This window comes from Leucoraja erinacea, chromosome 2 (assembly GCF_028641065.1).
Source record: "Leucoraja erinacea ecotype New England chromosome 2, Leri_hhj_1, whole genome shotgun sequence".
Classification (NCBI taxonomy): domain Eukaryota; kingdom Metazoa; phylum Chordata; class Chondrichthyes; order Rajiformes; family Rajidae; genus Leucoraja; species Leucoraja erinaceus.
The window spans coordinates 48,200,266-48,226,269 of record NC_073378.1 but is presented as its reverse complement, the minus strand read 5'-3'; the positions used below and the strand labels follow the sequence as shown (position 1 = coordinate 48,226,269).

The 26,004-nt window shown below is 44.0% G+C and overlaps 1 protein-coding gene across 4 annotated transcripts in view; it reads left to right on the top strand.

Moving 5' to 3' along the window:
• Positions 1–475: 475 nt before the first annotated feature.
• rab5aa (RAB5A, member RAS oncogene family, a) overlaps positions 476–26,004 on the top strand; it is a 45,869-nt gene continuing 20,340 nt past the window's right edge. Inside the window, exons 1-2 of one of the 4 annotated variants that reach the window (XM_055656458.1) lie at positions 476–584; positions 13,652–13,884. In XM_055656458.1, the coding sequence (XP_055512433.1) occupies positions 13,719–13,884 (166 nt within the window). In that variant the 5' untranslated portion in view covers positions 476–584; positions 13,652–13,718. Of the gene's footprint in view, positions 585–761; positions 810–4,752; positions 4,921–13,651; positions 13,885–26,004 lie in introns of those variants that run through there. The other 3 variants (XM_055656450.1, XM_055656466.1, XM_055656443.1) reach the window with 3 other exon arrangements.

Below are 26,004 nucleotides of genomic sequence, written 5' to 3'. Positions count from 1 at the left end.
GGTGGGGGGTGGGGGGGGGGGTGGGGGGGGGGGGGGAGGGGGGGGGGGGGGGGGGGGGGGTGGGGGGGGGGGTGGGGGGGGGGTGGGGGATGGGGATGGGGGGTGGGGATGGGGATGGGGATGGGGAGAGGGAAAGAGGGGCAGGGGGGGGCGTGGGGGTGGGATGGGATGGGGTGGGGGTGGGGCGGGGGGGTGGGGGTGATGGGACGGGCGGTGATGGGGGCGGGGGATGGGGAATGGGGGTTGGGTGGGGGGGGGGATGCGGGGGTGGGGATGGGGGGGGGCGGGATGGGGTGGGATGGGGATGGGGTGGGGGTGGGGGATGGGCGAGAGAAAGAGGCGCGCGGGGGCGCTCGGGCAGGGCTGGCTGACGGACGCGGCGGTGATGGTGATGCGGCGTGAATGGCCGGGAGCGGGGGAGGCGGGGGGGGCGGGCGTTGTGCGGCGCGGGCGGCGCTGCGCCGGGCACGTCGACCGCCCATTAATGTCAAAGCCCTCGGCTGGAGGGAGGGAGGGAGGGAGAGCGCAACCGGCCGCACGGACCGACGGACGGGGGGAGCGCAGCGCAGCGCCTACTTCAGCTGGTAAGCTCCCAGCAGGGAGGCTGTCGTTTAAGCTGTTACTGCAAGCCGGTGGGTTTGTGTACATTGTGGGTGAAGAGGAGCCGCAGCCCTCCCTCCCCTCACTCCCTCACTCTCCTCCCGCGGAGCCAGGCTCGCATTAAACTCGCTGTATCTGCAAACACAAGATGGCGGCTCCCGGCTGCGTAGCCTCGTCGGTGGAGAGGGGCGGACTCGGGCTCGGGCTCGGCAAGTGGGGAGAGTGGAGGTCACAGTGGGTGGGTGGATGACTGGGGGAGGACGCTCCGGTGTGCTGGTGAGCCGGGCCAGGGGTGAGTCAGGTTAGGGCCGGGGCCGGGACCAGGGGCCGGGGCCGGGACCAGGGGGTGAGTCAGGTTAGGGCCGGGCCCGGGACCAGGGGGTTAGGGCCGGGGCCGGGACCAGGGGGTGAGTCAGGTTAGGGCCGGGGCCGGGACCAGGGGGTGAGTCAGGTTAGGGCCGGGGCCGGGACCAGGGGGTGAGTCAGGTTAGGGCCGGGGCCGGGTCCACCAGGGGGTGAGTCAGGTTAGGGCCGGGCCGGGACCAGGGGGTGAGTCAGGTTAGGGCCGGGGCCGGGACCAGGGGGTGAGTCAGGTTAGGGCCGGGGCCGGGACCAGGGGGTGAGTCAGGTTAGGGCCGGGGCCGGGACCAGGGGGTGAGTCAGGTTGGGGCCGGGGCCGGGACCAGGGCCGACGCTGCCGCCTTGGGCCCGAGTGTTTTTGTTGCAAGTCAGGAATGACGTCAGCGGCGCAACTGGAGCCAGAGTCCTTGGCCTTTTTTAGTTACTAATTAACTAAAACAACTTCGGCTGCCAGGAGGGTTTTATCCGTAAACGGGAAGAGGGGAGAGAAAGGTGTTTCTAATCCAGTTAGCCAGGCAGAGGTTTAGTCTCAAATGTTGTCGTTTCGATGCATATTGTTCATTAATTAAACGCAAGGGATTAAACAGAACTTAAACACAAGTAAGTTAACGTATGTCACAAAAAAAACCGGTATATCCGATCGGCTATTTTAAACCTAATTGTGAGTTATCTGCGAGATTTAAAAAAAAAATCTTTATCAAAGCGAAAATGACGTCCGCATCCATCAAATGAATAAATTAAATGCCTGAATGTACTGAAGTGAAATTGTCCGAATTAGCTCAATTCTATGCATTGTTGAAAATGTCAACGTCTTATAATTTGTCATGGAGATGTTTACATGTAATATTAATTGAAAACTTCGGATTATTGTGTTCTGCCATTATACAATAAGGAACGCTAGACATCTGAATATGCAGACGGGTATTATGTTATAGTCGTCAAACTAAGACCACCTCATTATGATTACTTAATTTATTCCAAATAATTGGGTTGCTTGGAACTACTTGGAAGTTCAAAATAGTCAGGTCCCCATCTAGTTTCTTTTTGTGATCCTGTGTATCCCCATAACTTCCTCAATGTACTGATTTTTTTTTTGATATAGGGATTTACTCTTCAACACTTCATTGTGGAATTAGTAGAAGAATGAAAATTGTTACACTACTACATTGGTTTTCCATTTCCAAACAGATATTTCAGTTGTTTTTCCTGTGGAAACTAATGTACAGATTTAAAAATGTATGGTGACAATTGTTTTACATTTGAGGAAATGGGAGCCCTCGGGTGACCATTGGAATAGGCTCTTTACTGAGCATCTTATTAGACCGCTGGGATTTGATTTTGAATGGTCATATGTAATTTAAGGAATAACATATGGTCTCAAAGTTGTTGAATAGAGTATACGATTTAAAACTTACAGAACTTACAGGCTGGTCCTGGCCCACATTAAGTCCTCACTCCCATCCACCCTGGATCAGCATCAGTTTGCATATAGAGCAAATAGGTCAATGGAGGATGCCATCATCATAGCTCTACATTCTGCACTGACACATCTGGAGCGTCCTGGCTCATATGTGAGGATGTTATTTGTAGATTTTAGTTCTGCATTTAATACCATCATCCCCAGCAGAATGGTGGACAAACTCTGATCTGGGTGTTAATGCAAACACATGCGGATGGATTAAGGACTTTTTAACAGACCGCCCACAGACTGTCAGGATGGGGTCCAATTACTCCCCAGTCCTGACGCTCAGCACAGGAGCGCCACAAGGTTGTGTGCTGAGTCTTGTATACAATATACACTTATGACTGTATACCAACACACAGTACCAACACGATCATCAAATTTGCGGACGATACGACTGTGGTGGGACTGATAAACAACAACGACGAGTCTGCCTACAGGGATGAAGTCCAAAAACTGACTGTCTGATGTACCAAAAACAACCTGGTACTCAACCCATCAAAGACAAAAGAACTGGTCGTTGACTTCAGGAGGAAGAGGAGAGAGGAACCTGCTCCCTTATACATCAAAGGAGATATGGTGGAGAGTAACTGGCTTTAAGTTCCTGGGAATAAACATCTCCCAGGACCTCAAATGGCAATTGAACACCGTCACTCTCGTGAAGAAGTCACAGCAGCGGCTGTATTTCCTGAGGTCTCTGCGGAGAGCAAACGTCTCACAGCCGCTGCTGCTGTCCTTCTACCGATGCGCCGTGGAAAGTATCCTCTCCTATGGAATCCTGGTGTGGTTTGCTAGCTGTACTGTGGCTGAGAGGAGGGCGCTGCAGAGAGTTATAAAAACTGTACAGAGCATTACAAACGCTCAACTGCCCTTCTTGGATGATATATATAGGGCCCGATGCTTGCGCTGGACCACAAATATCAAGCAGGACACATCCCACCCTGCCAACCACCTTTTCACTCTGCTACCCTCTGGGAGGCTATTCACCCATGTGCGATAAAAGAGCTTAATTCCAACAGAGAACACAGGGGAAGCAAAATTGATTCCAAGAAATGCCGCCAAATTCTATTTAATTCTTTTTAAATACTTATTTATTATTTTACTAATAAGTGTACATATGTGTCAATGGTTGTCGTGTTTGTATTTTTTTAACCGGAGGAGATGTAATGGAATTTTGTTGCACAGTAATAATAATAATAATAATAAGTTTATTTATATAGCACATTTATAGTCAATTTTCATTGACCCCAAAGTGCTTTACATAATTTAAAAATCAGTTCCATACAAAGCATAAAGATGGGTTAACAAAATAATAAAATGCATAAACAGGACACAACATGTAACATAAACATCCACCACAGCATTCATCACTGTGGTGGAAGGCACAAAAAATTTTGGGCCTCCTCCCCCCTTTCCCCCCCCCCCCCGTGGACAAGACCAGAGTCCAGTCCAGGATCAGTCTTTCCTCACCGGAGACCGCGGCTTCAAGATTGTGTAGGCTGCAGGCCGGCGGTTGAGATTTAAAGTCCCCGCTGCAGCCAGAAGCACCGTAGACTGCAGGGCCGGCGGTCGAAGCTCCCCTCCAGGGGTGATGGTAAGTCCATGCTGGGCCCGCGGTAGAAGTTATCCGCGGGCCGGCAATGGCGGCTTCTTCTTCCCCCGGGTCCCCCACGAGGCTGTAGACGCCGCAGCAGCTGGAACTCTGCAGACTTCAGGCTGCGACTTCAGGCTGCCGGCTGCCCCAGGCCAGTGAAACGGAGCACTCCCCTCCAGCAAGCCCCAGCGAGGGCTCACCCGCTCCACGCCGAGTCCACGCTGCGCCTGCCGCTGAAGCCCCGGGCACGTCTCCGGGAAAGATTGTACAATGACAATAAACGTATTCATTCATTCATTCATTCATCCATTCATTCATTCAAATGTTGTACTGACTTTGTTAAAGTCGATATCATTTGTTAAAACATCTTTTAACATGAAGCCGGTTAGTCATAGTCGTATGGCATAAAAATGGGTCCTTCAGCCTACCATGTCCATGCCAACCATTTTTGCATCTGCATAGTCTATGGTTGGTAATTTGTCCCGTAAAGGAAATTGATGCTTGTTCAAAATTAATTAAACGTTCAAACTTTAGTTTTGTAAAGTTTATCTAGAATAATTGATGATTCTGAGGCAGATTGGGCATTTCTCAAAGTCTAGTCAATGTGCTAATTAGTTTAGAAATACTGCATGGGAAGAGTCCCTTCAGCCTACTTAGTCCACTCCTCTGTTCACACTGGTTCTGTTATTCCACTTTCTCGCTCCATATATTCTAGGAGCAATTTACAGAAGCCAATTAATCTACAAACCCGCACGTCTGTGGGATGTGAGAGGAAATGGGAGGAGGTTCAGACGGTCACAGGGCGACATTTCTAGGAGTAAATATCACCAGTAACTTGTCGTGGATTACCCATATCGAAGCAAAGGCCAAGAAAGCAAAACAACACCTCTACTTCCTTAGCAGGGTAAGGAAGTTCGGCATGTCCCCAACTTCTACAGATGTTCCGTAGAATGCATTTTATCAGGATGCATCACAGCATGGTATGAGAACAACTCTATCCAAGATCGCAAGTGAATTGTGGGTGCAGCCCAAAGTAACAGGCAAACAAACTCCGTTCCATTGATTACATTTACACTTCACGCTTCACAAGGTCACTCGCATAATCAAGGACATCCCTCCCAAATCAGGCAAGAGGTGCATAAGTGTGAAAATGCATGCAAAACTGATAGTTTCTTCATAGCTGTTAGCAGACAATTAAGCCATCCTAACTAGAGAGCGGTCTTGAGCTACCATCTACCTCATTGGAGGCCCTCATTAACTTTCATTGGACTTCACTGGACTTTATTGTTGCACTAAATATTATTCCCTTTATCATGCGTCTGTAATCATGCATTGTCCTTCTGCTTTTCGCTGTACCTTGGTATGCATGACAATAAACTAAACAGCCCAGACCACCACACAAACAACCTCCCTTCCATTTATTACATTTACACTTCACACTGCCTCAGCAAGGCCACCAGCATAATCAAGGGCAGGTCTCACTCCACTCACTCCCCCTCTCCCATCAGGCAAGAGGTGCAGAAGTGCGAATACGCATGTGAAACTGATATTGAAACATAGAAAATAGGTGCAGGAGTAGGCCATTCGGCCCTTCGAGCCTGCACCGCCATTCAATATGATCATGGCTGATCATCCAACTCAATATCCTGTACCTGCCTTCTCTCCATACCCCCTGATCCCTTTAGTCACAAGGGGCACATCTAACTCCCTCTTAAATATAGCCAATGAACTGGCCTCAACTACCTTCTGTGGCAGAGAATTCCAGAGATTCACCACTCTCTGTGTGAAAAATGTTTTCCTCATCTCGGTCCTAAAAGATTTCCCCCTTTCCCTTAAACTGTGACCCTTTGTTCTGGACTTCCCCAACATCATGAACAATCTTCCTGCATCTAGCCTGTCCAACTCCTGTTATCTGTTCATGACTGTTATCAGGCAACTGAGCCATCCTATCAACAACTAGAGAGTGCTACAATCTACTATCTACCTCATTGGAGGCCCTCATACTATCTTTCATTGAACTTATTATTGTTCCCTTTATCATGTGCCTGTACAGTGTGGCCCTCACACAATCTTTAATCAGACTTTACGGGACTTGCATGGCTCGATTATAATCATATAGAGTCTTTCGGCTGGTTTTCACTGTATCTCTGTTCACATGACAATAAACTAAACGTGCAATCTCCACACAGATAGCGCCCAAGATCAGGATCAAACCCGGTTTCTCTTGCACCGTGATGCAGCAGCTCTACTAGTGGTGCCACTGTGCTGCCCAAATGTTGGAAGTAAAGCAGTCATGTTGCAAGAATGAAAAAATGTTTTGATGACAATTAACTTGTTTTTGTGGTATTCTACCAAGTTTGCGGAGGGCACAAAGCTGGGTGGAAATGTGAGCTGCGAGGAGGATGCTGTGAGGCTGCAGGGTGACTTGGATAGGTTGGGTGAGTGGGCAGATGCAGTATAATGTGGATAAATGTGAGGTTAGATGGTGGCAAGAACAAGAAAGATTATTATCTGAATGGTAAACGCAAAATGCTGGAGTAACTCAGCGGATGAGGCAGCATCCCTGGAGAAAAGGAATGGGTGATGTTTAGGGTCGAGAAAAGGGGAGGTGCAATGAAACCTGGGTGTCCTTGTACATCAGTCACTGAAAGTAAGCATGCAGGTACAGCAGGCAGTGAAGAAAGTAATGGCATGTTGGCCATTAATATAATGAAAGAATGGGTCGACTGGGCTTGTATTCACTCGAATTTAGGATGAGAGGGGATCTTGTGGAAACATAAAATTCTTAAGGGATTGCACAGGCTAGATGCAGGGAAAATGTTCCAGATGTTGCGGGAGTCAAGAATCAGGCGTCACAGTTTAAGAATAAGGGGTAGACCATTTAGGATTGAGATGAGGAAAAACATTTTCACCTGGAGAGTTGTGGATCTGTGGAATTCTCTGCCACAGAGGGCAGTGGAGGCCATTCACTGGATGTTTTCAAGAGAGAGTTAGGGCTAACGGAATCAATGGATATGGGGAAAAAGCAGGAACGGGGTACTGATTTTGGATGATCAGCCATGATCACATTGAATGACGGGGCTGAATAGCCTACCTCTGCACCTATCTATGTTTCTATGTTGCTCTTTAAGACTTAAGGATGGCACATTCAGGGCTCGAAATTAGCGGTTGCCCGGGTGCCACAGACCACTCAAAGCGCCTCCGGGCAACCTAAACATCGAGTCATTTTGCCCGGCTTGGCAACCAGATACTGGTTTGTACCGAAGATAGACACAAAAAACTGGAGTAACTTCGCAGGTCAGGCAGCATCTCTGGAGAAAAGGAACGCGATGTTTTGTGTCGGCGGTGATGGCTGTATTGCGTGGGAAAGATACTAGGTGCGTGGTGACGATGGGTCGGAGCGAATGACGGGCCCCGAACAGCGGCAGCAGCGGCCGTGACAGCGGCTCCATCACCTCCTCCCGCACCCCGCCCACCCTGATAAGGGGCGCTGCTTGCAAATCCGCTAACGGCACTTTAAAAAAAAAATCCTCCCGCACGCCGGGGCGGGAGGAGGGAGGGAGGAGTAGGCCTCGGCGTGCAGGGGAGGGTTTAGTTTGAAAGCGGTTATCGCTGTTAGCGGGTTTGCAAGCAGCGGCCGCTATCGGAGGAGGAGGAGATGGAGCCGCTGTCGAGGCCACTGCTGCTGCTGTGTGGGACCCGTCATTCGCTCCGGCACTTTTGAAGCAGCTGCACTAAAGATACTATAGCTATAGGATCTTTGAGCTGCACCTTGCTGTTGGCTATGGTGAGGAGTTCCCAACGGCCAAGGCAGTGGGGCGATGTTGTCCGAGGAGCGCTGACCTCTCTCTCATGATTCCCATGATTCCTTGCGTTTTACGGAATACCAAACTCGCTTATTAACAGTCTGCGATTAGTCCATTTACCCACAACTCTGTGGAATGCGAGAAGAAACCGGAGCACCTACACATCACCCAGTCACACGGAGAAGATGTGAACTAAACTCCAAACAGATAGCACCAGAGGATAGCATTAAACCCAGGTCTGTGGGGCCATGGGACAGCAGGTCCAACTAGCTGCACCAATGTCAGGGCTCTCGCTTAACCTTTTTTCCCTGTTGCCAGTCAGGCAACCTTGGCAGCTTTTTAGGTTGCCAAATTACAGTTTAGGTGGTCATTTAAGATGTTTTGCATGACGCGTGCGATAATGTGCTCGGATGAAGTGCGTAGTTACCAGTCGGAATTATACTCAATGAAGCATTCACATATTATTTTTGCTTCAAATAAAGTAACAAACTAAACATTCACCAATCAAGACATATATCCCACAATGACATGCAGCTAAATTATAAGACAGTATCTCAACTCTTTTTACACATTGCAATTAATGCAATTTCTATTAGTTCTTTCCACTTCCAAACAAAAAGGTGGTAGGATTATTCAGTGTATGATGAACCTGTGTCAATAAATCCTGGACCATGGTAACATATATGCGTACGTATAGTGAATGTTGCTCATTAAATAACTACAGTACTGATACTCCATATTAAGAGCATTGATTTGCCGTTAAAATGAATTCTGTAATAACGTGTCAACGGTAGCAGTGACAATCGAACACTGCGGTTTTAATGTCATTGGCACCCGGGCAACCACTAATTTTGAGCCCTGGTTAACCGATAGCCCTGGACCGACGGTCCGCGCTGGCTGTAAGCCTGGGGTGGTCACTGCCCCAGGCCGGTGTCCAGTCAGTCCAGGGCTGTCGGTTACCCAGAGGGACCAGCAGAGTTGAGCTGGAGTTAGCGCTTCTTCTTCACGCTGGCTGTAAGCCTGGGGCCACCACTGCTCCGGGCCGGTGTCCCGTCAGTCCAAGGTCACCCTGGACATCTCCGGCCGCCCCCGGAATGGGATGGAACACTTGGAAGGGGGCGGCCCAGTAGCAATTCAACAGTGCTTGCATCGCCGGAGAACTGGGTTCGATCCTGACTACAGATGAAACGCAGGTCTGTACACACAGCAGCTCAGCTGCCGAGAATGTCTCTCCGCCAATCCAGTCTCTCCCCGTCTCCCACTCGCATCTGCCCCCTCTCTCCCTCACTGTTACACCCCGCGACCTGGCATTCTGGTTCTCAGATTAAATATATTTTTACACATAAATTATGAAAAAAGATAAGGATTTGTACACAATTGATTTATCCAGGTTTTACTTCTACAGTCGGACATATACATCACAAATTTGGTCAGGAGATATTTCAGTTGAAATTTTAACGTTAATTCTGAAGTGGGAATGATGGAAACAGCGTTTATCAATAAAAACATTTTTAATCTGGTGTGTGCAAACTGGGCATCTTCATTGTTGTTCACAGCACATACATCTAATCTGAATGTCCGATAATGTGGTGTTTTGACACCTTTAAACATATTACCAAAAGAACATTTGCTGCAGTTATGTCCTTTGACCATCTCTTGACAGTTAGTGTAATGTTTAACCTCTCAGTTGGGTATAGTCGGTTTTAACAGCTATCATCATAAAATGCCTTTAGAAATTTCCTTGCAACCTGCATATTGTGTATTGGATAAATTATGTGGGAGGCGGGAGTGTTTCTGTACCAATAGCAATAACGACCTATGCTATGGCCATATCATGATAATTTTCGGTCCTTCACAGAAAACATGCTTGCATCAATCGGTCTAAAGAAGGGTCTCGACCCGAAACGTCACCCATTCCTTCTCTCCAGAGATGCTGCCCACCCCGCTGAGTTACTCCAGCATTTTGTCTCATGTTTTTATGTCTTCCCATATTTCTTCTTTTGAAAATGAACTGTGCACTCTTATATTGCATGTTCTTCTCATTTTTCAGGCTTTGATATTTTATTACATGACCTTTTAGTGCAGTTACAGTGTTCCACGATTTTAAATGGGCTTGATCCATTTATCTTCATTCATTGGCTTTGAGGCCCAGAGTAGCTTCCAGTCTTAATGTGCCATTCAACTCATTCATAGTGGAATTGTCCTGCGCCTGTTCTCCAGTGTTCATCTGCAAACTAAATTTGTGACGTGCATTAATTCTTCTAACAACCATTGTTTCTTCAGTGCTAGCCATTCAAACTTTTCCCCTGCTCATCAATCAGCCCCTCAATTTTCCTGAGGAGGGTCTTAACCCGAAATATCGCCTAACCATTTCCTTCACAGATGCTGACTTACCTGAATCCTCAATTTGCCATTATCTTGTACCTGTACTCTTCTCTCTATTTTCGGTACCTTGCACAAATAAATACCTGCTTTCCCAACTTCAGATTCAGATTCAATTTTAATTGTCATTGTCAGTGTACAGTACAGAGACAACGAAATGCATTTAGCATTTAACTTAATTATACAATCTCACCTTATGGTCATCTTGGAACATTGTTTTCAGCACACTGTTCCCTCAGTCCTACCTTTTTGCTGCTTAGTTGTTTTTTTTTGCTCCTATTTCATAAATCCTCAAAGTTTCAACTTACGAGGATGTTGCCAGGACTAGATGGTCTGAGCAATAGGGCGAGGTTGAGTAGGCTAGGACTATTCCTTAGAGTGCAGGAGGATGAGGGATGATCTTATAAGAAATAGATCAGGTCACTGCAGAGTGTCTCTTGCCCAGAGTAGGTGAATCGAGGACCAGAAGACAGGTTTGGGGTGAAGGGGAATAGATTTAATAGGAATCTGAGAGATAACATTTTCACACAGAGGTTGGTGGGTGTATGGAACAAGCTGCCTGAGAAGGGAGTTGAGGCAGGGACTATCCCAACATTTAAACAGTTGGATAGATACAACATGTATAGGACAGGTTTGGAGGGATATGGACCAAATGGGTGGCTCCGCGAGCCAGTAGCCTTGCCAGCAGCGTGTTCATCCTTTCCAATTTTTTTGTTTTTTTTTAATGTCTAATGTATGTCTAAATGTATGTTTTAGTGTGGGTGTGGTGGGGAGGAATAGGGGGAAACCGTTTTCAGTCGCTTACCTCGACAGAGATGCGACTTTTCTCTTTGTCGCACCTTCACCCCCCCTTGCGGCCTAACAACTGGATTGGTGCGCCTTTCTCGGAGACTAGCCCAGAGCTTCAGCAGTAGGCGCAGCCCGGACTTTAACATCACGAAGCGGGGCGATCCCTTGCCGGGTATCGCCAGAAGAAGTGCTCTGACCACTGGCCTGCGGACTATAACATCGTAAAGCCGCGGTCTGCGGAGATTCTAGCCGCGGGGGTGGCATGGACTTTCCATCGCGGTGCCTGGGGTCCCTTGCCGGGGATCGCCAGAATAAATGCTCTGTCGCCGTCCTGCAGCCTATAAAGATAGGATGGCTCTGGTGTAGAGAATTCCAGACATTTGCCACTCAGAAAATTTGTCCCCAAGCACCCCAGTGTTGAATGTTTCCCCCCTCCACCATATCATGTAATTATGTCTCCTTGTTTGAGATTTTCCCACAGGGTACTGGGGGCCCAAACTATGGAATTTGTCTCCTAAACCACTCTTTTTAAAAAATCCTTTAATCTCTATTTGGAACCTAGAAAAGTACCACACAGAAACAGACCCTTCGGTCCACAATGTCTGTGCCAAATATGATGCTGAGATAAACTAATCTCATCTGCCTGCACATGGACAGGGCTCTGGGGATTATAAATACTGGTAAATAAATTCCAGATTTGGATGGGATTATGGCATTGAAGGCAGAGCAATAAATCAGTAAATAAGAGACTAACGTAGGGGTCCTTGTCATCCAGCAATGAGACCTTGCTATTGTTTTGATGTAATTAGGCAGCCATGATAGAGAATTATCACCTGGTGCAGCAACATCAATAAACTAATCAAGCAATTAATCGTTCACTTCAGAAAGGGGAAGTCGGAGACCACGTGTTTGTTTCCTGGGTGATGCCATCTTTTCCTGGCCAGGGCCCAGCACATGGATGTATTCACGAAAAAGGCATGGTTCGGCAATTCCAATGCACAGGAATGCAACAGGCACGTAGACAGTGGTGGACTCAGCCCAGTCCATCGTGGGCACAGATGTCCTCGCCTCAAAAGCATCTACATGAGGCACTGCCTCAAGACAAAATCTATCTTTAATTTGAAGGGCAGAAAATAAAGCCAACATTAAAAATGATAGCATATGTTTTTGACAAAAGGAAACTAGGCTGAATTGTTAACTCAAAAATGCAGTTTAAACTAATTGTAGCAAACATTACTAATGCATATGTTGAAAACAGAGGTACTTAGCTAGTGTTAGCTAGGCAGCAATATTTTCAAATGAAGATGCTTGCACCAAAAATATTGTAATCCATCATACTTGGGGAGCTACAAAGCAGGGGGAAAAAACAACAAAAGGGGCACTAAGAAAGCATTGAGCATGTTAGAAAAACAAGGCACTTTATTTAATGATGAATTTTGCATTATCTTGAATGTAGCACACTTGGGTTTGCATTTATTATTAAATGTACTGAGGTACGGGAAAATAGTTGTCTTCTATGCTATCCAAAAAGATTAGATATGCCATACATAAATACAATCAAGTAAAACTCAAATACAATAGAGGGGAAGATACCGAGTGCAGAATATTATTCACGAGATTTTTATTAGATTACGAGTCATCATAAAATGCGGATGAGGTGCCCGAAGATTAGAGGATTGCAAAAGTTGTGCCTCTATTGAAGAATGACTGGAGGGAAAAGTTTGAGGACTGCAAGCCAGTGGGCCTAACGTCTGTGGTCGGAAAATTACTCAAGAGTATTCTGAGTGATATGATATACAAGCATTTAGATGGGCAAGGGCTTGTTTTGTACGTGGGAGGTCGTGTCTCACGAATTGGTGAGGTTTTTTTTAAGATGTCACTGAAATGTTTGGTGAGGGCAAAGCTGTAGACGTATATATGGATTTCAGCAAGGCATTTGAGAAATGGTAGGTTGCTCTGGAAAGTTAGGTCACATGGGATCCAAGGAGAGAGCTGAGTGGAGGCAGATACGATAGTGGTATCTTAACAAACTTTTGCATAGGCACATGAATGTGAAGGAAATGGAGGTATCTAGACTATGTAGACTATGTGCAGGCAAATAAAAGTTGGCCTTGGCATCATGTTCAGAGTATTGGGGGCTGGAGGGCCTCTTCCTGTGCTATGTTAAGTAATCAAAATAAGTTATTAGTGGATCTTAGTTGACCATTGGATAAGTTGACCATTTGGAAGAAGGAAATGGGCAGTCACTGATAACAAATTAAGTTATCTTTCGAGAAATTTAAAAAAAAAATCTTGATGGTGGGGAAATAACCTTTCTTTATTAAATGGTACAGTAGTGTTGCTTTTCCTCATGCAGCTATTTTCAACAGGCTTGGATTTTATCTGCATTATTAAGTGTTCTGGGGATGGGCTGTCCTCATCAATGCCTATTTACAATTTCATTCTTTGCAGATCATGGTTAAACTGCTGTACATTTGTGTTTGTTTGGATTTTCAGATTAATTAAGTGTTTGTACCTTTTTGTATGAGTAATTTTGCTGCATGATTGGAACTTTTTTTAATCTTGATCCAGAAAAATCCCTATAATGGTATGTGAAATATTGTTGCATTAATTGAATGTTTGCTATAAATTCACAAAAAGTTTTGTTTTCTCTTTTAGCCTGAAACCAATTGGACGAAGATTGAATACTAGTTTGTAGTAAGTGGTTCTGGTGACTAATTGGGACATGGCAAATCGGGGAGGCGTAGCGAGACCCAATGGACCAGCTGCTGCTAACAAAATCTGCCAGTTCAAGCTTGTTCTACTTGGAGAATCTGCTGTTGGAAAATCTAGTTTAGTGCTTCGCTTTGTGAAGGGGCAGTTCCATGAATACCAAGAGAGTACAATTGGTGGTGGTAAGTTTTGTTTTAACAATTATGCTAAAATCCTATCAGTATTTGCATTGTACTGTGTAATTATACATTGTTTTCTACCCTCTTTCACAGATTAACATTTCCATGTTACTCTCATTTGGGAATTTTAAAAAGTGAGAATTTCCTCAGCTAACAAAATGTATAGCATTGACTGAAAGTTTTAATGTAGTGGGGAGGAAGCCAAATGTACACTAAGCAGCTGAAGTGACATATAATTAAATTTCCTTGCTAATATACTGATGCTTCTGTGCAGGAATCTTTCTTGCTTTTGAAATGCTAGTTCTGAGTTAATTTATTCTAGATGGGATTTGCTACTTTACTTGGAAGAACTGTTTGGGATCCAGAATTGCAAGTGATAAAGGGAAGATATTGCATTTCCTGTGAACGCATATGAAAGCGGTGTTATCATTACCACACTTCTAAACGAGTTATTGATGCTCAAACTGTTAAAGCCTTGTCCCACTTGCGTGTCCTTGGCACGCAAATTACGCGACCTCGTCATCGCGTCGAGGCGCACGGGCATCGTGGGGCCGGTCCCACTGAGACGCGCGGAAGGGTATGGAGTTGTGCGTGGTATCACGCGGCGCTCCGAAATTTTGTAGTGAACGAAAATGTTTGAGCACCACCGGCCAAAGTGGGACAGGCCCAAGAATCTGGCGTGACGCAACGTCTCACCTCCAACAGCAGCAGAAGCAGGCAAGCGATCGTCGAACTCGGCCTGGGGCTCACGGTCGTGGCGGACCCGGATCCACCCCCACTTCTACTCCCAGAGCGGGGCCAAGAAGATTGAAGATAAAGACAAAATGCTGGAGTAACTCAGCGGGATCGGCAGCATCTCTGGAGAGAAGGAATGGATAAAGTTTCAGGTCAAGACCCTTCTTTCAGACTGAAGAAGGGTCTCGATCCGAAACATCACCCATTCGTTCTCTCCAGAGATGCTACCGGTCCCGCTGAGTTACTCCAGCATTTTGTGTCCATCTTCAAATGACGTCACACACTCCAGACGGCTGTGCGGACGCATAAAGTCGCGCGCGACCTTTGCAGGACCGTCACACGCGACCTTTGCGGGACCATCGCGCCTCAACGTGACCACTAGGTCGCGTAATTAGCATGCCAAGGACACGTAAGTGGGACAGTGGCTTTACCTATTTCATTTTCCCATGTTCTTCCACCTCTGGCTTCAGACCCTCAATCCCACATAATTTGCTTCTTCCTCACCGGGAACTGCATATCTTGTTTTCTCACTATTGTCTCTAAAGTGGATTCTCTTATCTACTGTTAATCAACGCGCATTGCCATGAAACCTAATCCTCTATTCTCTATACTTATACCTTAAACCTAGATAAATATATATAATTTTATCTTCCTAATCCTCCGATTTTGGTAGCCCATGCATAGTTGACTTTGTTACAATTAAACACTTGTTCATCCAACTTTCATTGCTGACTTTGATGTAGATGACGTTGAAAGTAGTTTCCTGTTCTCACTTTTCTTAAATTATTCTCTTCTGACTGAACTTGCCTCTTTTGTCCTCATTACTGCCCTTAAGAATATTATATTTCAAGTTTATAGTTAAGCAATTATTTTTCCAAACATTTTTTTTCCATCCCCAACAAATCAGAACACCCATGCCAAGACTCTAATCATATTACTTGGGATTGCAATTATACTTATCCGGTTTAAAACTCTGTGATCCTCTGCAAAATTGATAATTTAATCTAAATTTTAGGATGTAAACAGTTTTTTTTTAACAATGATGGGCCCAAGTCTAGTATTGATTGTGGTGTGCGACATTGATACACGCTTTGCTAAATACTGATAAGGTCAATAAATTGCATGGAAATGTATCTATAATAAAGTACAGTAATGGAATATCCAAATGAGAGAATTTGGAGTATGTGGCAGCACAAGCTGGAAGGGGGTGTGAAGAGGTGATTGATTCAGGGGTCTAATAGCATCACATTTGTTGTTGATCTGGATGACCACAGTGGTACATGTTCAGAATATCCTTGGCTATCCAAATTTATTTCCCAACAAAATCAAGTTATTTGTGAAGATTGGATATAGAGCAGCAAAATCTTTTATCTCAAACTCCTGGCAGGTGTGTCTAGAACGAGTCAGCATCTCAAAATGAGATGTTAACCATTAAATCTCTGAGTATATCAAGATACTAAATAATAGATTAAAAACACAAGAAACTGAAGATGCTGGGTTTAGGGGAAAAAAGACACTAAGTGCTGGAGTAACTCAGCGGGTCAGGCAGCATCTCTGGAGAATATGGTTGGGTGACGTTTTGGGTCAGGACCCTTCATCAGTGTTGTTGGGGGGGGGGATGGGGGGTGGTGAAAGCTGGAATAGAGATGGGGGCAGGAGAAAGCCTGACAAGTGACAGGTGGATACGGGTGAGAGCGGCTTTTGATTGGCAGATGGTTGGATAAAGGCCAGTGATGAAAAGCTCACGTTATAGGAGTAGAATTAGGTCATTCGGCCCATCGAGTCCACTCCGCCATCAAATCATGGCTGATCTCTGCCACCTAATCCCATTTCCCTGCTTTCTCCCCAGAACCCTTGACACCACCTGTTCTAATCCAGAACTTGTCTTTCTCCGTTTTAAAAATATCCACTGACTTGGCCTCCACAGTCCACTGTGGCAATGAGTTTCACAGATTATCTATCCTCTGATTAAAGAAGTTCCTCCCCACCTTGTTAAAAGAGTGCCCTTTAATTTGGAGGCTATGACCTCTGGTCCTGGCCACAAAGCCTTCAATCCCCTTATCCAAATCATTAATATATAACGCGAAGAGAAGACTCTCCTACCTGTGGAAACATTCTTTCCACATCCACTCTCTCTATGCCTATCATTATTTTAGGTTTTAATGAGGTGTCCCCCCCCCCCCCCCCCCCCCCCCCCAACCTTCGAAACCCAAAAGCTAATCATGTGCTAACCCACTTATTCCTGGAATCATTCATGTAAACCTCCTCTGCACTCTCTCCAGAGCCAGCATATCAGATGTGAGGCCCAAATTTGCTCACAATATACCAATACGGCCTGGCCAGCACCTTATAGTCTCAGCATTACATCTCTGTTTTTTGTATTCCAGTCCTCTAGATATAAATGCTAGCATTAAATTTGCCTTCCTTACTATCGATTGGACTTGCAAATTAACTTTTTTGGAATCGTGCACCAGCCCTCCCAAACCCCTTTGCGCCTCCGATTTCTGGATTCTTTCTTCATTTAAAGACCCATAATTTATTTATTTGCCTCTGTACTCCACAATTTGAGATTTTGTAATAGAGAAAACCACATGTGGTTAAAGTACACATTGTCAGATTTTAATAAAGGCCATTTTTTTCATTTTAGAAACATAGAAACATAGAAAATAGGTGCAGGAGTAGGCCATTCGGCCCTTCGAGCCTGCACCGCCATTCAATATGATCATGGCTGATCATCCAACTCCGTATCCTGTTCCTGCCTTCTCTCCATACCCCCTGATCCCTTTAACCACAAGGGCCATATCTAACTCCCTCTTAAATATAGCCAATGAACTGGCCTCAACTACCTTCTGCGGCAGAGAATTCCAGAGATTCACCACTCTGTGTGAAAAAAGTTTTCCTCATCTCGGTCCTAAAAGATTTCCCCTTTATCCTTAAACTATGACCCCTTGTTCTTGACTTCCCCAACATCGGGAACAATCTTCCTGCATCTAGCCTGTCCAACCACTTAAGAATTTTGTACGTTTCTATAAGATCCCCCCTCAACCTTCTAAATTCTAGCGAGTACAAACCGAGTCTATCCAGTCTTTCTTCATATGAAAGTCCTGACATCCCAGGAATCAGTCTGGTGATCCTTCTCTGTACTCCCTCTATGGCAAGAATGTCTTTCCTCAGATTAGGAGACCAAAACTGTACGCAATACTCCAGGTGTTGTCTCACCAAGACCCTGTACAACTGCAGTAGAACCTCCCTGCTACTATACTCAAATCCTTTTGCTATGAATGCTAACATACCATTCGCCTTCTTCACTGCCTGCTGGACCTGCATGCCTACTTTTAATGACTGGTGTACCATGACACCCAGGTCTCGTTGCATCACCCCCTTTCCTAATCGGCCACCATTCAGATAATAATCTACTTTCCTGTTTTTACCACCAAAGTGGATAACCTCACATTTATCCACATTATACTGCATCTGCCATGCATTTGCCCACTCACCCAGCCTATCCAAGGCACCTTGCAGCCTCCTAGCATCCTCCTCACAACTAACACTGCCCCCCAGCTTCGTGTCATCCGCAAACTTGATGTTGCATTCAATTCCCTCGTCCAAATCAATAATATATATCGTAAATAGCTGGGGTCCCAGAACTGAGCATTGTGGTACCCCACTAGTCACTGCCTGCCATTGTGAAGAGGACCCGTTTACTCCTACTCTTTGCTTCCTGTCTGCCAGCCAGTTCTCTATCCACATCAATACTGAACCCCCAATACCGTGTGCTTTAAGTTTGTATACTAATCTCTTATGTGGGACCTTGTCGAAAGCCTACTGAAAGTTCAGATATAACACATCCACTGGTTCTCCCTTATCCACTCTACTAGTTACATCCTCGAAAAATTCTATAAGATTCGTCAGACATGATTTACCCTTCATAAATCCATGCTGACTTTGTCCAATGATTTCACCACTTTCCAAATGTGCTGCTATCCCATCTTTAATAACTGATTCTAGCAGTTTCCCCACTACCGACGTTAGATTAACTGGTCTGTAATTCCCCGTTATCTCTCTCCCTCCCTTTTTAAAAAGTGGTGTTACATTAGCTACCCTCCAATCCTCAGGAACTACACCAGAATCTAAAGAGTTTTGAAAAATTATCACTAATGCATCCACTATTTCTGGGGCTACTTCCTTAAGTACTCTGGGATGCAGCCTATCTGGCCCTGGGGATTTATCGGCCTTTAATCCATTCAATTTACCTAACACCACTTCCCGGCTAACCTGGATTTCACTCAGTTCCTCCATCTCATTTGACCCCCGGACCCCTGCTATTTCCGGCAGATTATTTATGTCTTCCTTATTGAAGACAGAACCTAAGTAGTTATTCAATTGGCCTGCCATGTCCTTGTTCCCCATGATCAATTCACCCGTTTCTGACTGCAAGGGACCTACATTTGTTTTAACTAATCTTTTTCTCTTCACATATCTATAAAAGCTTTTGCAGTCAGTTTTTTATGTTCCCTGCCAGTTTTCTTTCATAATCTATTTTCCCTTTCCTAATTAAGCCCTTTGTCCTCCTCTGCTGGTCTCTGAATTTCTCCCAGTCCTCTGGTAGGCTGCTTTTTCTGGCTAATTTGTACGCTTCATCTTTTGTTTTGATACTATCCCTGATTTCCCTTGTTATCCACAGATGCACTACCTTCCCTGATTTATTTTTTTGCCAAACTGGGATGAACAATTGTTGTAGTTCATCCATGCAGTCTTTAAATGCCTTCCATTGCATATCCACTGTCAACCCATTAAGAATCAATCGCCAGTCTATCTTGGCCAATTCACGTCTCATACCCTCAAAGTTACCTTTCTTTAAGTTCAGGACCCTTGTTTCTGAATTAACAATGTCACTCTTCATCCTAATGAAGAACTCAACCATATTATGATCACTCTTGCCCAAGGGGCCGCGTACAACAAGACTGCTAACTAACCCTTCCTCATTACTCAATACCCAGTCTAGAATAGCCTGCTCTCTCATTGGTTCCTCTACATGTTGGTTTAGAAAACTATCCCGCATACATTCCAAGAAATCCTCTTCCTCAGCACCCTTGCCAATTTGATTCACCCAATCTATATGTAGATTGAAGTCATCCATTATAACTGTTTTACCTTTGTTGCACGCTTTTCTAATTTCCTGCTTGATGCCATCCCCAACTCCACTACTACTGTTAGGTGGCCTGTACACAACTCCCACTAGCGTTTTCTGCCCCTTAGTGTTTCGCAGCTCTACCCATATCGATTCCACATCCTCAAAGCTAATGTCCTTCCTTTCTATTGCGTTAATCTGCTCTTTAACCAGCAACGCTACTCCACCTCCTTTCCCTTTCTGTCTATCCCTCCTGAATATTGAATATTTGGTTTCACAATGTAGAAATTACAGCAGTGTTTATACATAGTCCCTGCATTTCAGGGCACCATAATGTTTGGGACACAGCAATGTTATGTAAATGAAAATAGTCATGTTTAGTATTTTGTTGCATATCCTTTGCATGCAATGACTGCTTGAAGTCTGCGATTCGTGGACATCACCAGTTGCAGTGTCTTCTCAGGTAGTGCTCTGCCAGGCCCGTATTGCAACCATCTTTTGCTTATGCTTGTTTTGGGGGCTAGTGTCCTTCAGTTTTATCTTCACCTGGTGTTTAGGGATTTTCTTTATTATAGAGAAAATTATTTTTGTCATCAGCTGTGGAGGTCTTCCTTGGCCTGTCAGTTCCTTTGCGATTAGTAAGGTCACCAGTGCTCTCTTTCTTCTTAATGATGTTCCAAGCAGTTGATTTTGGTAAGCCTAAGGTTTGGCTGATGTCTCTAACAGTTTTTTTTCTTGTTTCTCAGTCTCATAATGGCTTCTTTGATTTTCATTGGCACAACTTTGGTCCTCATGTTGATAAACAGCAATAACACTTTCCAGGGTGATGGAAAGACTGGAGAAAGGACTAGATGTAGCAATGTTACAAAATTTTGAGATTTAAAAAATCAAGTCTGTAATTTATCCCATCAGATAAAGCATAAAAAGAAGTTTAGTTTGACACCTAATTCACTTTCATATCTCAAGTATTTAAAAAGTTATGGCCATTTTCATACTCGGAAATTAGCATCTTGTTCCCTATTGATTTTCTATGGACATAACAAAAAAGCTGTGATCGTGTGCTGTCAAAAGGCCATAACCTTCTTAAAAATTAAGAGAACTGAATGAAATTTTCAGTTATCGTAGATTGCACCATTCTGAAACAAATATAAAATAATCTTACTTGGATGACCTGAAATTAAAACATATAATTAGTTAGTTACCCAAGTGTAGCTAATTTCAAACTTCAATTACTAGATCTAAACATCTATCCATTTCTTAATAAATGATGAACATTTTTAAATAGCCCAAGTGTCCAAATAATATTCATAAATAATTCTCAATAAAACATGATTTTGAAATCTCATTTACATTAATTTATAGGCCAAATGGAAGGAATTTAGTGTTCAATTGCTGTAAATTAAAGTCCATTTTAAATCAGCTTTCTAGTGGGTTCCTGTGAACGCGCTGGTTTCGAACGTTCACATTGCGGTAGATTTGTGCCCACAAATGCCCAGAAAAATACTGTGGGATATAAAGAGCCCAAAATTAGCTACTCGCAATAGTGACTTTGTATAAAGGGTTCTAAAGAAGCCCTTTTTAATGTAAAAATAAGGTACATACCTTTAATTGTTTGCTTTATAAAACCCTGGGGCTGCGAGAGGTCGCGGGTTTAGAGAGTGATTTTTAAACTACTATAACTATTATACAAGGCCATAAAAACTATTACCTTTTGCGACGGGGTCTTTCAGCGATTTTTTGTTAATGATTTACTAGGCTGAACATTTTCGATTGCAACAGCCTAGTAAAAATTGCGTTTTAAACCTGCCCCCTCTAAACAGCGCCAAAATCGCGCACACAGGCTGGGGCAGATTCTCAACGACGATTCAGGTAGGTTTTGCAACATACCTACTAGATGCTGAGAGCTCTCTTATACCTGCATTAAGGAGACGTTTAAACACACCTGAGCAATTACAAACCCTTGTGAAGCCATGTGTCCCAAACATGATGGTGCCCTGAAATCGGGGGACTATGTATAAACACAGCTATAATTTCTACATGTGAAACCAAAACATATAGAAATGGCCTTTATTAAAATCTGACAATGTGCACTTTAACTGCATGTCATTTTTTTTTCTATTCCAAATCTCAAATTATGGAGCACAATTTTGGTCTTTGTCCCAAACATTATGGAGGGCACTGTATAAGACTGTATAAGATCAGATACAGATATAAGTGGGGCAAATTGTGAAGCTAGAGGAAGCGATTAAAGTGGAAGGGGAGAAATGGGTGCAAATCCAGGTCAGGAACAGAGAAGGGAGGGAAATTTAAAATCGGGGTGGATTTTGTAGGTAAGTTACTGTCTGACAGCTTAATGATATGACTCCACCAATGCATTGAGGTGCCAATTCTGGGTAGATCATGTTTTAGAAATGCATAAGTTACGGATCGCTGCTGCCTGGTAGATCATGAGAGTTTTGCTATGTGTAAAGTATTGATCTTGAAATGTACATTCCCTCGGATGTTGAAAGCTGTGCAGCTGCACTAGAGACATCTGTGAATTTTATCAGATATCTGCCTTTTATTGATAAGTGGCTCCCAAGATAATTTCCATTGTCTCATCATGGACCTATATGTATATAAAGCAAAATATTAGTTCTCGTACGCTTCCATGAAAAACCTGATGATTTGGTGCTCTGTCTCTGAATATGTCCACACATGAACACCATCTGTGTACCACAGCTTGATGACCTTGATTCTGCAGTGGAGGCAAAGCAGCATAAACTGCCTTAACTATATCCACTAATTTTACCTCCACGGCCTTCTGGGGCAAAGAATTCCACAGACTCACCACCCTCTGACTAAAGAAATTCCTCCTCATCTTCCTAAAAGAACATCTTTTAATCTTGGGGCTATGACATCTAGTCCTAGACTCTCCCACTAGTGGAAACATCCTCTCCACATTGACTCTATCCAAATCTTTCACTATTCTGTATGTTTCAATGAGACCTCCCCTCATTCTTCTAAATTCCAGCGAATATAAGCCCAGTACTTGATGTACGCTTAATAATATATATGGCAGCTAGAGCTTGCATTTTCTATGTGGATCTTGAATAAAAGTAAATGGATAACGATACCGGTAATCAAAGATATAATCACACTGTAAATATCACCGTTATTGGTAAATTGGAAATTTTCTGCACCCGAAGGCTGAGTGTTCTGGTAGTGTATTTAAAAGTGCAATTGATGTCACGTTGCAGCCTTATAAAGCTTTTGTTAGATCATATTTGGAGTATTTTGTACTGTTCTGCTCCACCCTCATTGCAGGAAGGACGTGATGGCTTTGAGAGGGGGTATAAGGAAAAGTTGGACAAAATTGGATTGTTTACTCTGGGGCATTGGTGGTTGAGGGGAGACATGAAGTGGTGCAAATGGATGATGATGTTTCAGGTTTTTGGATAGCAATATGGATATGCAGGAAATGGAAGGATATGGATCAATGGGGGCCCTGAACACATTGCCTGGAATGGTGTTGGAGACGATAGTGGTCTTTAATGTGCAGGCAGATGATATAAGTTCAACTAGACATCATGTTTGGCATCACCACTTTGGGCCGAAGGGCCTGTTTCTGTGCTGTACTGTTCTATATTCTACATGATATCTGGAGCATCAGAGGTTGATAAAGTACATAAACATCATATGAGGCAAAGATGGGGTAGAAGGTCAGAATTTTTTTTCCCAGTATGAAAATATCAATGATAGTGGCTTTAATGTCAGAGGGGGAACGTTTAAAGAATTGTGGGGCAAGTTTTTAATAGTGTGATGGATGCCTGGACTGTGTTGCCAGGGGTGATGGTGGAAACAGATGCTGGTGTTTCAGGTTTTTGGATAACAACATGGATATCCAGGAAATGGAGGGATATGGATCACATGCAGGCAGAGTAGATTAGTTTAACTTGGCGTCATGTTTGGCACAGAGATTGTGTACTGAGGGACATGTTTCTGTGCTGAACTCTTCTGTTCTCTGATATCAAAGGGAACTGGCTAGGAAAGACCTCCTTCGACTATGTTGAAGACTATCTACGAAGACCTTCGATTACCTTCGACTACCCTCGATTACCTACGAATAACATGCCGACCTTCTACGACCTACTTCGACTAAACCTACGAGTAAAAAAAGTATAGATTTTTTTCCATGGCAACCTTTTTTTAAATCGCGGGCATTTTTCAACATGTTGAAAAATACGCCGCGGCCTAGCTGAGGCCTCGAGTACACGAGGACTACTCATGAACATGAGGGAGAGTTACAAAGACCTCCTCGGACCTCGTGTCGACCATGCTGTGAGTACGAGTCGAGGGCAAACTCGCCAGAACTCGCGGATTAGGTCGCCGCAGTGGGACAGCCCCATAAGGGTACCAACCTCTGACATGGGTGGCCAAATTTGAAAGTTATTAAATCATAATGAAATAACACAGGATTAAAAATGGGCCTACCTATGATCCTTTTAAGCTAATTTGTGATAAAAAATTTGACTAAAATTTAATACTTTCAAATTTTGAAGAGAAAAAAAAAATATTTATAAAACATAAGACATATGGTACACTTATTGATTTTGAAGCTCCCTGACAAAATGTCAGCACATAACCTACCACGTGGCCCGTAGTTCACGCCGCCAGGGTCATTATACACACACACACACACTATATATGACAGTAAAATTTCTTGAATCTACTCATACGGCTGAGCACGGCCTCTCCAATGTGGGACTTCCGCAATCAGTGTGACCTCTGCACTTACCAAAAATTACGCATTCAGCGCGACCTGTCCACTAAGCGGAAGTCACAAAATTAGCGGGACCCTTGGACTAAACACAGTCGGACCTAATAAAGCATTTATTTCTTCCAAACACTGTCGGATCTAATAAAGCATTTATTCCTTCCAAACGCGGTCGAACCTAATAAAGTATTGCCTTTTCAAGCACAGGCAGGGCAGCAGGGCAGCAGGCCAAACAACTCATGGCATTGCCATTTCATTTCATTTCCAATTAAGCATTGTACTTTCAAGCACAGGCGGGGCAGTCGGCCAAACAACTCATGGCATTGTCATTAAGGGCTAACAAATCATTTCTTGCAAGTACATTGCAGACTCATGACATTGGATTCTTTTCGTCAGTCTAGTCTCAAGAAAACTTGACTCAAACACTTGTTTCAGCTTATTACCTCTTTATTGCAGCGCTGCGATAATTCTCTGAACCCTCCAACACAGAGCCAACAGCTCCGGGACAGGTCAAGAGAACTCCCTCTCTGGTACAAAATCAAGGCATTATATAGGTATTAGACAATCATGGTACAGAGGGTGCGGCAAGTCATTAACCAATCATTATGGTTTACCATACATTAGCTTATTTGCATTAACCAATCAACTGAGTCCTTTCAGTGATTTACAACATGACTCTCCCTTTCTGGCCTCTATTTACAACCCTTGTTTGTGTTTTTTTTTACCTTCTTTGTTTTAGAATCATTTCATTTCATCAAAGTGAAACCACAGAAAAGTAGGCTCAATTCTCAGAGACCACCCCTCAAAATATAAAAGACACATATAATACAGCAATCACACAATACATACAAACAAAACACATGTTCTCACTTTTGGAAATAAGTCACCTCTAAAACTACAGATCTAAACAAGATCCAATATTTACAATCCTAATTAAAACAATACATTTCACAAATGGCTTCATTACACATTACACAGTTAAATACAATTGCCTATGTATTACAAACATTAAATACATAAGTTTGCCCCATTCTTACAAAGTCGGCAAAGACTTGTAAGTTGTTTCAAATTACACAATTCCCAACTCCAAGCACACAGGGGCCATATAATTGTCCAACTTGATTAAAGATAAGTGTTTCTCGCAAAGCTTGGATTTAGCTTCATGTTTACATTCCCTTTCCTCTCCTGCATCTATCTCATCCGAGGTCCTCTTTATGACTTTTGCTTCATTATTTTGGCTATACACCATGATCTATACTACTTAAAATATAGGAGATGAAACAATGGGAATATTACATACAAACAGGAAAATAACCTGGCAGTTTGGTGGCCTTCAGTTTCACTACTGAGTGCTGTATTTACGGAAACACCCATATATAAAACATAATAGTGTTCAATGTGGCTTTGGTTAGGACACATTTGAAGTACGACATGCAGTTCTGGTCATCCCATTACAAAAATATGTGGAAGGGTTGAAACGGGTGCCAGATGCTGCCTG